This window comes from Triturus cristatus, chromosome 1_2, assembly GCF_964204655.1.
Source record: "Triturus cristatus chromosome 1_2, aTriCri1.1, whole genome shotgun sequence".
In the NCBI taxonomy this organism is placed as follows: domain Eukaryota; kingdom Metazoa; phylum Chordata; class Amphibia; order Caudata; family Salamandridae; genus Triturus; species Triturus cristatus.
This window is the reverse complement of record NC_140580.1, coordinates 994,249,071-994,264,533: the sequence shown is the minus strand read 5'-3', so window position 1 is coordinate 994,264,533 and position 15,463 is coordinate 994,249,071. Positions and strand designations below refer to the sequence as shown.

At 49.0% G+C, this 15,463-nt stretch overlaps 1 protein-coding gene across 1 annotated transcript in view; it reads right to left on the bottom strand.

The window, feature by feature from the left end:
• UAP1L1 (UDP-N-acetylglucosamine pyrophosphorylase 1 like 1) overlaps positions 1-15,463 on the bottom strand; it is a 166,204-nt gene that overhangs the window by 104,637 nt on the left and 46,104 nt on the right. The window contains exon 4 of the mRNA XM_085611235.1: positions 7,212-7,384. Coding sequence (XP_085467361.1) covers positions 7,212-7,384 — 173 coding nt within the window. The remainder of the gene's footprint in view (positions 1-7,211; positions 7,385-15,463) is intronic.

Genomic DNA, 15,463 nt, shown 5'->3' with positions numbered 1-15,463 from the left:
TTCTTCCTGCTCATTGTCCCCTTTCGGTGCCGATTTTTTCGGTTCCGAACGCGATTTGGATTTAATCTCTAGAGCCATAGGAGGGGGTCTTGTGCTCCTTTGGCTTCGAAGTCGGTGCCGAGTCGGAAATTTTCTCCGGATACGAAGGCTTTCGATGTTTGTTCGGTTCCGAGGCTTTATGGTCTTTCGGTGCCGAAGGGTTCGATACCGAGGCCTTTTTGTAACGGGATTCGGGTGTATCCCAGATTTCGGTACCGAAGGTGTTTTAGGAGTACTGATATGCGGCTTGCTCGGTCCCGAGCTGCCGGAAGGCTTTTCCTTTGTCTTCGGAGTGATGTGGTCATCGGAGTCAACAGCTTCGGAGAAGATTTCGAGCTCCTCTGAATCCTCTGCCTCTGGAACTTCGGGCCTTCATCGAAAATGTTGTATGGCACCGGGGCAGCCTGTTGAGCCGTGATGTGTCATCGAGCCCGGCTATCACAGATAGTCTTTTTAGATCGAAACGAGGCGCAGGCTTGGCAATCCTTTTCCACGTGTTCGGGCGAGAGGCAAAGGTTGCAGACCCTGTGGTGGTCACTGTGGGGAAATTTGGCTCCACAATGGCGGCATTTTTTAAATGAGTCCTTTCCATTAGCCGTAGGCCCGAATGGCGCCGATAGGCCCAGCGGCCCACGTCGATGACCGGAATCGAGGATTTGGGTGTTAGCGTGTCGAAGGGCACGCAAACAAAACTATACAGTTGAGTGGTGATGGGTTGCGCGCCGAAAGGTTGGGAAATACGGTACCGAATTGGAGCGCAGCAAGTCACATCCGAACCCGATGGCGGAAGAAAAACAATCGGGGGATGGAGTCGATGTCCATGCGCAGTATCGTCCAAGGGAGGAGTCACCTATCTCGTGACTTCAAAGACTTCTTCCAAGACCACAACAAACTGCAAACATCCGATCCCAACCCGAGATGGCGATCTATGCACAAGTATGTATTCTGCAGCTCATATGCCTTAAACACTTGCTTCTCCGGTGAGTCAATATACTTACTTTGCATAAGGAAAGGAAAAAGAGAAAGAATCACACCCCTACCACTTACTAGTAAAAGAGAGGCCCTGGAGTCCTGTACTGTATTATTGCTTCAGCTTGCAAGGGACACTCCAAAATCCCCTGTACCAATGGAACTAAAAGTTTACAAGAAACTGTAGGAATTTCAAACGTAACTAAGGTCTGCACCTGAGGAATTGAGTAGTTAATATTAGGTTTTGAGGCGGGACAGTTTAGACTTTCACAAAACAAAATGGTGTGGTCTGGTGAATTTGGAGTGCCTGCCTGAAGAGTGGGCTTGACCTCTGGTCTCTTGTAGAGGAAATTGCAGATCTGCAACTTGGCCTTGTAGATGCCCTTGAGTGGATCTCTCTCTTGGATAGTGCTCCCATTTTCTGTTACCACATTTTGGATGAATATGCCCATATGCTTATGGCTGTTGGACCAGAGGGTCAGGCTTGAATATTCCACCACTGACCTAGGACTAGGCTTTTCAAGTCAGACGAGAGCAGGATTAATGACAAACCTGTGTTAAGGCTAAAGAGTCTTCTTCAGCTCTTGTTTTTGGTCCTTGACCTTAATGATAGAGAATTCAACACAGAGTACAAAACTGATGCCCATCGTGAGGATGTCATGATTTTGAGAAAGTCAGCACCAAGGTTCTTAATGTGAAGGGTTCTATGTATTGAGAGAGAGACAATGGCATGTTAGTTCAGAGGAAGAAATGGAGGTATCATAATGGGTTTCAACAAGCCAGGAGGTTAACACCTATTCCCACAGCCTAAAACAGATGGGTATGCATTTTTCCCCATAATTTCCAAGCAGACCAAGCTTGGTCCACAGGTGAGTCCTCTAGCTCTGCTTCTTAACTGCATACTGTTACAAACACACAGTACATTTAGTTATCCAGCTGTCAATTCTAACTCAGAAGGCACAGTTTATTTGTGAAAAATGACATATCTGAATATGCAAGTAAAAAACTAAAAACATGATTGCATGTTTGAGTAAATTATGACAAAATAGTGTAGCTTATGCTTAGGAAACTTCACACCAGTGCAGAATAATCAACATTCTCTAACTGACATGGTCATACAATCTAGGTTATTGCAGTGAGTAAAGGAGTGTCCAATTGATTTCTAATGATGTAGCGGTCTGATGCAATTTCCTATGTTGTGTTCTTAAAGTGGTTGTCAGTCGTGTATGGAGAACAGTTGTAATGAATTATTTGGGGGAATTAAGAAACCATTGGCATTAAATGAACAATGTTAAATGTTTCTGTCTCCAACATAGGTAGACATAATCTGGGTTTATAAATATCAAGGAATATCGCAAGAAAAAGATCCCTCTACAGAGCATTCAAGTAAAAACAAAAATAAGTTTCTTATAAATCAAACTATACAGACAACAGCCCTTCTCTTGAAATCTGTAAACTCACCATACTCTCAGATGAATAAAAGGTACAAGTTACTTACCTTCGGTAACGATGTATCTGGTAGAGACGATTCTAGCCGCAGATTCCTTAACGTAGAATTATCCCCAGGAGTGAGACTGGACCCGAAAAATCTTTGCCACAGCATCTCTGCGCGCCGGGGGCGGTACCACGCGACCCAGCCCTGACGTCTGCAGACGTGACATCAGCAAGGTCACATAAGTCCCACCCCGGCGCGCTGACGTCAGTTTTCTTCAAGGAACTTTTCCGCGCCACAACGCACAGCCATCACAAACAAAACTGTGAGAGTATGGGAACAGTGTGCAAAAAAAAACAGTGAAACAAAAAAGGGAAGAAGCGAATGGTGAGGAACAGCACCATTAGGAACAGTGCCAAGCACTGCGTTACTGAAAGTCATGCAAAGGAAAGGGCAGAGCACTACACGGAGAAGCAACTCTGCAAAGCAAAGGCAATAACCTCCCTGGAGGCAGAAAAAACATGTTAAAATGACGTGGCAGACGACAGGAAGGCTGCAACCACAACCTATAAAGGTGAAGGGCAACAAGGCCGGAACAGAAGAGTAACGACAAGGCACCTCAAGACAATACCGTCAAGGAGAGTCATATCCCCTGTAAAAACTAAGGGCTGAGGCACAGCCAAGAAACCCCAACCCAGAGGATTGCGTAGGAGAATATGACTAGGCCCCACACTGGAAGAACCAGGGTGCAGGGATGCAAAAGTACACATGAACTGACCATCCAATCACCAGAAAAGAAGGAGGGGGAACAATTAAACAGAACGAAGCACCCCGCCAGGGAGGAAGAGAAAGAGCACCCGCAGAAGACAAATGCCACCCGAAGGGAGGCGAGTGCAGAAGACCGGGCTGAAGGGTCCTCTCAGAACGGGGAGGAAGGGCGGGTCGTGAAGGAATCTGTGGCTAGAATCGGCTCTACCAGATACATCGTTACCAAAGGTAAGTAACTTGTACATCTGATAGAGACTGCCAGCCGCAGATTCCTTAACGTTGAATAGATACCCAAGCCATACCGAAAGGGGAGGAGGGCCTGCGAGAGAACCTCCCCAGTAGGAAGAAACACAGGGCCACAGCAAGGCAAAGGGAAGATCAGGAGACCCCAAGCCCATTCAAGGTATAACAGCCACAAACCCTCGTAGGGACAGACAGCCCCACAGGAGCACCCAGAAGGAAAGAACGACCCCAGCTCCAGGGAGAAGAGGCAGAACCGGAGGCAGAGCCCGCCATAGGAAAACACACAGTGACAGAGGACAGCGGAACAGGCATCAGCCGCAAGGAAGCAGGCAAGACAGGAACTGCTCCACAGCCAAGGAACGCAGGCTTAGGAAGAAAGGCGCAGGTGCGCTAAGCACCAGCAAAACAAGAGGCAGGGGTACAAGGCAGCACAAAAGGTGCCACGGCGGTGGGCCAGCACTAGCAGGCGTGCACAGCCGGCAGCAGACAGCACCATGGAGCAGCTCACCCAGAACACGCCAGGCGCAGGCAGAGGGCAGAAGCCAGGAAAATGCAGAACAAGCCCCAAAGGAGGATCGTGCAATAGACACACACTGACCCACGAAGAGAAATGGAACCAGCCAGAAGAGAAAAAGGGGGAGACATGAGGGACGGACCAAGCCGTCAACCGGAACACAGGAAAGCCAGGAGAAACCCAGCCCTCCCGGAACACCAGACCGAGGACCAGGCCGAAACACCAGACAGGAAGGCGGAAACGCCACAACACGATACCATAGACAGCATGGCAAACTGTCAAGCGATGTAGTGAACACCGAGAATGACGGAACCCGGAGCAGCGTAAGCTGCGCCCGGACAAGATACAAGAGACCGCACCAGCGGTATACAGCGATGCCAAGAAAGGTAAGGAACCCAAAAAAGGGGCAACCACACCTCCGCAGCGCAGGACAGAGCTATGCAATAGCTACAAGTACCCCACATAGGGTATGCTACGTCCCACTAAAACATGGGAACACCTCTTAGGGAAAAACCAGCAGCAGAGGACCAGAACATAAAGTTAGGGTATGATACGTCCCAAGAAAACATGGGAATACCTCTTAGGGAAAATTCCGCAGCAGAGGACAGAACATAAAGGACCTGCAGATAGAGCCACAGACGGCTTGTCAATCAGCCAATCAAAAAACACACAGAAGGCCCAACCTGAGGACACATTTGGGTGGACCACAACCAAAGAACCACAAAATCCGAAGGGGCTGTACCAGCAGCCAACAGCACAAAGGGGTTAACTAAAGGATCTGAAGGCACGCCATCCCACCAGAACAGACAGATGGTCCAACCGAACAACGCCGCCCATAAAGCAGCAGAGGATCGACAAGCCAAGTTTACGGAGGGGGAGGAGGACTGAGCCCCGCAAGGAGCTTCTGAATGGCAGCATTCGCATGGGTGTTAAAAAAAAGCACCCCATCAAAGGGAAGGTCAACGAGACGCTCCCTCACATTCTCAGGGAAAAGGCTTTCCCTCAGCCAAGCATGGCGACGGAGAGCCACTGAACTTGCCATTGTGCGGCCAAGAGCATCAGAAACATCCAGGGCCGAACGAAGAATAAACGCGGCCAGCTCCTGGCCATCCAGTACATGGCACCGCAGATCAGCAGAGACACCTTCCGGAGAGACAGAAGACAGAAGGGACTCCACGGAATTCCACAAGCTGGAAGTAGCCCTGGCCAACACACAAAGTGTGTTGAGCGCTCGCAAAGCAGCACTAGAGGAAGCGAAGAGTTTCCGTCCCCATGAATCTAACCATCGGGCCTCCCGAGCCGGAGGAAACAACACCAAAGGTAAGGAAGGAAAAGCAGTCTGTAGAAGAGGGTCCTGGGTAGAAGGGTGGAAAGAAAGGCAGACCGGGTCGTGCAGAGCAGGACGGTGGAGGAGCGCTTGGGGTACAGGATCCCCCGTGGCAGGACGCCCCCAGAAGAGAATTATGGAGCGAAGCTTCGAAGGGAAGAAGCAGCTCCCGTCCCCCACAGCCCTGATGGAGAACCTCCAGCAAATGGTCCGTGGGGAATGGGGTAACAGGGTCGCCCATGTGCACAATGCCAGTGGCTGTAGAAACGGCCCGGGCAAAGGCCGCACACACCCCCGTAGGGCGTCAGGGGGGGGGAGGGGGTAAGAGAAGCAATTCCTCCGTGGGCGACGGCTGTAAACTAAGCCTGCCATCCCCGAATCCAGCTGGAAGAAGAAATGGCCAGCCCCAGAATGGTGGAAGATTGACAGAAGAGTGGGGGACCCACGGTGCCACTGGGGAAGGCTGTGGCCGCGGGGACGGCGAAGAGCCCTCCCTGGAAGACGCCGGGGAAAAAGCCACGTCAGGGCGGTCCGTCTCTGGGGGAAAAGACAAAAAGTTGACGAACCTCCGGGGAGAAGGGGGCCTCTGGAAACGAGTCGACGCCCTGACGCCGGCACGGCACCGTGGATACCACCACAGGCGCCGGCGTGAGGTCAGCCGCTGCCGGAGGGGACGCCGAGACAACCTCTTTTCACTCTAGGAGAATGGGGCGGGCCGTTGAAAGAACGATGCCGAAAAGGCGCTGACTCGACCTCCGATGAAGCAGCCGCCTTCGTGGAGAGTCGAGAGGGTCCCGAGGACACGCCCCGGCCCCTAGCCAGCACCTGCGGCGCCTGAGCGGCATCAGCTCGGCTTCTGGCTAGCCCGCCGCCTGCCCAGAAGACCGGGGGCGAGCCGCAAGTCCCGGCGACCTCCCGCGACACCACAGGGACCCCCTCGTAGGTTTGTGGCGAGGCAGAGGTGACGTGGGCCGAAGAGGGGAACCCCGTAGGGTCACACCCAGACGACACCACACCTCCAGAACTTGAAGCCGAGACCGTTGGTTGCCGTGGAAGGCCCCGCACGTGGCAAGGGATCTGTGGACGTCCCAGGAAGAGGAGGAGGGGCAAAGGAAGCCTGCAGAGCCGCAGCATAGGCCTCTATTTGGGCCCTAGTCGCCCCTGCAAACGGCGGATAGGGTGGCGATGAATGAGGCTGCATGTCCAGCGGAGAACCCGCGCCCTCCGCAGAGCGGGGACCAGGCCTCGGAGACGAGCTACAAGACTTACCAACGGGTGAGCGACGCCCTAGGGGCCTCGGTGACGAGCGATGTCGGAAGCGGTGATTCTGGGACCCTTCCGCGGGGACGACACAGATCTGGACAACCGGGCTGAGAGGAGCTTCATCCGACGCTCCCGCCGGGACTTAGGCTTCAGATGCTGGCAAGCGTCGGAGTCTGTGGAAACATGGTGCTCGCCCAAACACCACATGCAAATAGGATGAGGGTCCGTCACCGACATCGGACGCGCGCAAGACGAGCACGCCTTGAAGCCCGAAGGCATTCGCACACTGTCCCATCACACAAAAGCGTGAAAAGAAGGCCTGAAAACAGGACAGGGACACAATCCGGGTCCGTGTTGCACGCGGAAAAGAAGGAAACTGACGTCAGCGAGCCGGGGTGGGACTTATGTGACCTCGCGGACACGTCACGTCTGCAGACGATGTCAGGGCGTGGTACCGCCCCCGGCGCGCAGAGATGCTGTGGCAAAGATTTTCCGGGTCCAGTCTCACGCCTGGGGATAATTCTACGTTAAGGAATCTGCGGCTAGTAGTCTCTAGCGGATATTAATTATACCACAGCAAAATAATGGCAAAGGTAATAAGTAACATGGACACATCACTCTCCACCCAGTGAAAATAGAAAATAAATGCTCTGCACCTTGGCACCGCAGTCTGCTCCCCGTGAGACACAGAATCCGATAAAGACTGGGTCAGCCATTTTGACAAGAATATTGTCCACACAATAGACGTGGATATATTGGATGCCACGCCGCTCCATATCTTCCAGGATCTTGTTGTCCTCCAGTGCACGGTACAGACCTCCATTACCATCTATATAATTATAGAAAAAAAGACAAACATCTTATCACTCACAAAAGTGTCTTCCTATTTGGCCATCAGGGGACAGTGAACTTCAATTAATAAAAATTTCAATTATACCCTCCATTACAAACATGTAAAAATAGGTGTGTCACTTTGTCCCCAGTCCTTTAAGTTGCAAGGGCAATAAAGCAGTATCTAGCATGAAATGGATGGAGCCCAGCCACGCCAACCAGGACACTGGACCCTAAGTCTGGAACTAAAAGGTGACCTCCCAACCCTGGTTGACTCTCCATGTAGCTCTAGATGAGTATTAAAAGCTTAACTCATATGAGGATGTAGGTGGATGAGAAAGGTTACAATACAACATAGTTGCAGAATTGAACGTCCTGTCAGAATTGTGAGCTTTTGAAAAGACAACACTCTAATAATATCTCAAGTTGGATAAATATGTACGTAGAGTAAAACAGAATGCCTAACAGTAAAAAGGATTAATGGAGTAACAGAGTGATAAACCAAAGCCCTTGGATGTATAGGCTCTATATTAGGTGTCTCCAACAAGTTGACCGCGAGCTACCAGTAGCTCACAGACATCTTTTGGGTAGCTCGCAACCTTGAGTTGATTAAAAAAAAAAAAAATAAGGGTCACATTTTCATTTTAAGGTTAAGGGAAAGCTGTATTTATTTTACATGATCATCATCAGGATGCAGATAGCAGATAGCTGGGCCTGATAATGAGAAGTGCTCAGTCAGATTTATGACCCAGGCTGGGGCACAAAGGAGAAGAACTGAAGCACTGAAGTATTCAACTCTTAAATAAAAGCCCTTGTCAACTCAATACTGGAGAGTGAAAACAAAATTATGTTTCTCAATGCTTGTAACTGGGAGTAAATTCAAATGAAAGTTACCTTTATGATTAAGTTAACTTCATTTTAATTTTCTCCCATTTCAAAGTATTGCATTTACATACAGCAAGCCTCTTGCTGCTAGCAGGCATTGTGCCATATTTATAACTGAATTAAAAAAAAAAATTAAATGGGAGAAATTTATGGTGAAGAAATATATTTCTATTTAACATTAAGCCTGAATGTCTTTCTCCACTGTCAATTACGTCTTGATGTTTCTTCACTTTAAATTCTTCTGATTTAGGGGGGGTGCTAGTGAGCCCGAAGCAAGATGGCCGCACAGTAGTGCAGCTCTGCTGGTCGGTGCAACAATCCGTTAAAAATCCTGCATTTCCCCTAGCCATCTAAGCACGAGAGTCGGCGATTCTGAGTCCTCTACGCCAGCCGCCCTTTTTAGTGTACTTACTGGTGCATTTGCGGCAGACTACATACTGGTGAAGACTGCTTCCAGGCCAGACAACAACATGGCGGCCATCGTAGACCGCTAACTGCTGGTGAGGCAGCTGAAGCAGTGCGGTGGAGTCAGAACTTACTAAGTGTCGGGAAGGCATATCGCAGAAAAGCGGCTGCCTTTGGCTCGCTGCGTGGACTTGAAGGTGAGCGCTGCAGCACTGTTGACTATCGGACGCTGTGCGACCTGGATCTCCGGGGACGAAAGAAGACGCTCCCGATCCGCGGGGGAGAGGGCCGACAGATGCTGCGGAGACGCGCAGGATTCACAGAAGCGTTTGTTCCGACCCGGATATACGGCGTTGAAATGGTGTAGAGGCGCCGTTGACGGCATTCCGATCCCCGCTGCGGAGTTGTGAAGATATATGGCGCTGAAATGGTGTAGAGGCACCGTTGGCGTCATGCTTGTCCCCGCTGCCAGGTTGTGAAGGTCTACCGGCGGTAAAAGAGAAGCTGCAATGTGGGAGGACAAGGGATGGGTGCGGTGGGCGGGACTGCTGTTAGAAATTCACTGGAGCTCGGTCCACATACTGATGTCATAACGGTTAAAGTGTATTGGTGCTACAAAAACATAATAATGTATAAATCATGTGTAATGTTGATGCCCTATGTTTCTGTTTCTAATAAATACAATTTAAAAAAAAAAAGTGAAGCTGCAGGCCGCACTAGCGGGTGTCATTCATCGCGCGCCTAGACAGCGCGGTGGAGGCGCCGACTAATTTATCCAGCCCTCACTAAATTAACGGATAATTGGGACCACAACAGTGTGCGGGGCCTGTATTATTGTTGTTGGACTCGTTTTGCCCGCCATGCTGAAAAGTGATACTGCCTGTGTGTTAAATACAAAGGCCTAAGCTACGACAGGGTCAGGTGCAGTGTTTTGGCGCGCACCAAGAGGGAGATATTGGGACACGTGGATCGGTTTGATGCAGGTACGATTATACAGACTTGCGACTGGGGGAGACTGATGCGCGATTGGTGCCAGTGCTGACCACGAGCGGAAGGTGCACTGCATAGAAAGTCTGCAGGCCTGGATACGAACGCAGAGATACAGGCGGGAGACGTTGGAGACACGGTGCCGGTCGCATAATAGTGTGACTCCCTCATCAGGGCACTAGTACGAAACAACATAGGGCCAGGGCCTCGTGGCGCTGTGGAACAGACATTTGGTTTACAGAGGAACTGCAATATCCTGCCCAGCTGGCTGTGAGGCGCTAGGGTGCTCTCTCTTGCCCTGCTGCGAGGGGGCCGAGCTGGAGGAGGCCTGATCGGGACCTGGTAGGGCGGGAGCACTGACTTGTGTGGGGTGATCTGCTCCTGACGGCTGAGGACAGGAGACCATTGCGAAGCACGACTGTGGCTGCAGGCGAAAAAAGATGGGAAAAACAGACAAACAACTACAGTCCAAACTCTTGTTTGACTCTAAACGCATAAAAAAAGGCAGGCTGCCTCGGACACAGACAGATCTTGAAGCAGGCAGCAGTAGCAAATCAGAACGAATGATGCTGGCCATGCAACAAAGCCTGCACACAATTGACAGTAAAATTGATAATCTGAATCTACGTATGGATACCATGACGGCGAAGCTGGACAAGCATGGAGTGCGTCTAACCGAGGCAGAACAGCGTATCTCAAACGCAGAGGATAAGGTGGAGAACATCACAGAGTCCTGCACCCAGATGGAGAAGCTACTGGAGGCGATATGGGCCAAAAATGAAGACTTGGAAGCAAGGTCCCGACGCAATAATTTACGCATCACGGGGGTGCCTGAGTCTACCAACACGGGAAAAATGGAACTCTATGTAGAGGAAATGCACAAAACTATGTTGGGCGCAGAAAATCTTTCTAACATGTTGGTTGTGGAGAGGGCTCATCGCTCCCTCGCGCCGCGCCCTGTCCCGGGAGTACCCCCGCGCACGATAATTGCAAAACTTCTCAATTATCGCGATAGAGACATGGCCCTCCGTCTTGCAAGGGAAATGGGCACTACTAAGTACCATGGGATGGAAGGGGCACTGTTCCCAGACTTTACGATGGCAGTGCAGCAGGCCCGGCGGGAATTCCAGCAAGTAAAGAAGAGGTTGCAGGTTATGAAGATACAATATGCCATGCTGTATCCAGCGCGTCTTAGAATACAACACGGTAGCAAGCCTAGAATCTTCACGACCCCAAAAGACGCTATGCAGTTTGTAAAGCAGCTGGAGCAGCGCAAAACGACTAGAATGGACCGAGATGACGCAGATAATGAAGATTAAATGCAGCATGTTACAAACTGATTCTGATGTATATAATCTTTTCATTATTTGTAGTAAAGTATCACTATAACTACATTTTGATGGCACTGAGGCTTTTCCGCAGTGTATTGCCACAGAGATGAAGTGTACAGTATCTGCAAAATGTAAGGGGGTGCATGGGGGATGGTAATTGTTTGGGGATAACTCCAAATGGACAATAACGCAGATGAGCCGATGCACTAGCAAATGATGCAGACATAGAAAGTGCACATACGCCTGTAACCCTGGCTGTGACATTGGATGTTGGATTGGATATAGGGAAATATTTTTGCAGGGCTGTTTATTCGCTTACTATTATTGCTTGCTAACTGTTCTGACATAGGTAATAGGTCCATCACTCATGGTTTATGTCAGGATAAACAGCTGGGAATTGAGGCGTAACCATTTTGCGCGGCCTCTTTTTGCCATTGCAGCATGGCAGTGGGACTACCTTTGTGAATGCTATAATAAATCATATTGACGTGGGATGTGCAGGGAACGAACTAGGTGATGCCCTGACTCCACCCCCCCACTCCAACGAGGGGGTTGATGGGCAGCTGGTGTCCTCCATGAGGGTACTACCCAAGCAGTTCACGGTTGAGGTTGCAGTCTGAGCGGGTTAGCTGCTTACAGCGGGATGGGGGTTAACTTTGTTCTTTGTGTTTCTTACCTTAGGGTTCCTTGACATGATTGGGATGCTAAAGTGGGGGGGGGGGGGGGGGGGGGGAATCAGTTGGGGGCGATTGTTCAAATACGTCATTGCGAAATGCAGAATACATGGAATGCAGACGTCATGTGACAGGCAAAACAGATAGTGTTCAAAGTTACTACCTAGATAACACACAGGTCTGATGACGACTGAGGATGGTAAACTAACTTGGGTAACATGAAATGTCATAGGTCTTAACAATCCGAAGAAGACAAGGCAGGTGCTGGCCTATCTAGATTGGCACAATGTCCAAGTGGCGTTATTGCAAGAAACTCACCTTACCAAATATGCAGCTGACACAGTGGCCACTAGATGGGTTGGGGTAAAATTGGCCTCCTCCTACTCTTCGTATGCGAGGGGGGGTATGATTTTGTTCTAAAAAATCTCCTGTTTGTAACCGCACACGTGGATATAGATGATAATGGTCGATATATCATAGTGCAGGGAAAACTGTGCGGAATGTTGGTGACTATTCTTAATATCTATGGCCCTAATATTGACGACCCTGGTTTTTACGAGACACTGTGGAGTAAGATACATAGGTTACAGCCGGCAGCCATTATTTGCGGAGACAATTTTAATGTAGTATTAAACCCGGCGGTGGACCGCCGCTCCAATACGGAACCCTCAGTTAAAAAAGCAGCACAGGCCGTTAAGAATGGTATGCAAGATTTGTCACTCATAGATGTCTGGAGGTTAAGACACCCAGGGGCACGGGATGGTACATGTCACTCTTATGCACATCAGTCCTGGTCACGTCTGGACTATTGGTTGACTACCAGTGATGTAAACTCGCTGATTACTAAGGTTACCCACTTAACCCGGACGCTCTCCAACCATTCCCCATTGCTACTCACAATGATAATACCCATGTATACACCACCACAGTTCCAATGGAGATTACAATCCACTGCCCTGCAGGACCAGGTATTCCGGGAGGGGGTGCGGGAAGCCATTGAACATTATTTTAATGAAAATGTTGGGCCAGTACAAAGTTTGAGCATAATATGGGAAGCATTCAAAGTGACGATAGTGTGCATAGGCCTGCAAGCTGGGGTGCTTAAATCACTAAGGGGATCTATGAAACAACTTGAGCAGAACTGACGATTCTTGAGCGACAATATGAAAGCACGTCAGATAGCGCTTCGTTAGCATCTATTCGATCGAAAATCACTGAATATAATGATCTGGCGGATCAAGAGGTGAGGCATATGTCCCGGCGCTGGACAGCTAGATATTATGGGGAGGGAGGCAGACAGGCCCAAGCAGTCAAAATATGAACCATGGGCGAAAAATCGTATAGTACAATCTATTGTAGATGGGGACACTAGGCATTGTGATGCTACAGGTATTCTTAATTTGTTTGCGCGTTACTACACAACTATGTAGAACAGTAGACTTACTGCTGATGACGATGAATTAGCACAATACTTTGAAGATATAGCTCTGGTTTGGTTGTCAAAAAGAAAACAAGACTTTTAAATGCACCCGCTGACATTAGACGAAATACGTGATGCTATACTTGCTCTGCCTAATGGCAAAGCTACAGGCACAGAAGGGCTCCCAGCGGAATTTTATAATAAGTACATCGAAATACTGGTACCACATCTTCACGCCATGTTCGAACACGCATACCAACAGCAAAGACTACCAGATATACTTCGCGAAGCGCTAATTATTACTTTGCTGAAGCCACGAAAAGAACCAGATTATTGTGAATCATATCAACCGTTGTCACTAATGAACACTGATGTCAAGTTATTAGCGAAAGTACTAGCAACCAGGTTGAGGTTACTATTGCCAGTCATGGTGTTACCTGATCAATCAGGATTTATTTCTACCCGTTCCACAGCTCACAATCTGAGAACGCTTTTTCAGTAAAGCATCTTCTGGAACCCACCTTGCCTGCAGCGGCGGTCCTTCTGGTTTGATTCCAACTCCTGGAGGTATAGGTTGGCGGTGTTACATCGTATGGGTGTGCCGTTCATTTGTACTAATTGGATCAAGTTGTTGTCCACCGATCCAGTTGCTCGCGTGCGTATTAATGGGCGGACGTCTGACACATTGCCGATTCGGCGTGGGACAAGGCAGGGCTGTCCTCTATCGCCTCTACTATTCGCGGTGGTGTTAGAACCACTGGCCTGTATAATGCAACAGCGCCATGCGCGGGCAGCGCTGCCTTTCCACCAACGGCCATTAGCGGTGTCTATGAATGCAGACGACATGGTCTTATATGTGCGTGAGCCGGCGCTGTATTTGGAACAACTCATTAGAGAGTACATTAGATTTGAGTGGCACTCAGGCCTGGGGATTAACTGGAACAAGTCGGTAGTGATCTCTCTGACAGCAAGCACAACGCAGGTTGAACTGGGATACCCATTAGAATGGAGTACGGATCCGATTAAATACCTGGGTATTTGGATTCACAAAGACCCACAGACCATTATACACGCAAACTATGGCACTGCGATTTCTCGACTCGAGGATCAAGTCACTAGATGGATACGGCTACCATTAACGTTTGCTGACAGGGTGGCTTTGCTTAAAATGGCGGTCCTATCGAAATTTTTATATATTTGTTTGACACCATACCCATTATATTGAGACAACATTTTTTTATTACGCTGCACACATTACTGATTACATTAGTTTGGGGAGGTAAAAAGCCACGAGTTAAGTGGAAGGTATTAACTTTGCCGTAGGAGTTGTGTGGGTTTAAGGTGCCTGATATGCCATTATACTATTTGTGTGCACAAGCGCAATATGCCTTTTACTGGCAAAACGCGCCACTATATACGCCACATGTTGCGGTGGAGGCAGGTGCGGTCCATCCCATACCACTGAAAGCTATGATTGTTAACGATACTACGGTGTTTGAAAGGGACGAAGTTGATACAGTACAATGTACCTCACATGCTTGGTGGGAACTGGGGAAACGTGCCCAGAGGTTACCGCTTTATGTGCCGGCTATGCCACTGCTGCACCATGGGGTGGTATCAGTGACAAATGAAACTGGCTCACTAAAAGCTTTACAGAATGCAGGAGCGCACACTATGGGCGATATATATCCCAGTGGTAAATTTATTGATCTCCAGACTTTTATAGGAGACGAGAACAAGCCTGTCATGTTGACATTCATATACAATAGACTACGAGCTGCAATTCGGGTGTTATATCCCAGTTTCCCTGATGAACCCCCAACTCTAGGGGCTTTACAAATCATATATACTACGCAAACTCGGACTAAATTGGTTACTAGATTATATAAAGCTTCACAGATTGATGAGACGGCGGTTAGCTTAGGCCCCATGAGCAAATGGAATACTATCTTACCCCAAACACTAACAGAGGATGAGTGGGACACATGCAGTAGGCTAACAGGTCAATTCACTGTAAATGGGAATCTCAGGTTGACCCACTATAAATATGTTCATCAGATGTACTATACGCCAGCACAACTTTACAAGTATGGTCTGAGGCATTGTTGTCAGCGGTGTGGTGCAGATAATGCCGATTTTCAACATTTGGTGTGGAGCTGTCTTAGAGTGGCTGACTTCTGGGAGAAAGTTACATTGGCTTTGACAGAAATGGTGGGCGAACATCTAGTATGTAATATGAATATTTGTCTTTTGGCAAATGTGTTGCAGCTTAAAGCTAATAATCGGAAATTAGTGGCTATAGCGTTATTACTGGCAAAGCGCAGAGTCTCAATCCATTGGGATGGTAGACCTGCACCAACATTGGCACATTGGCT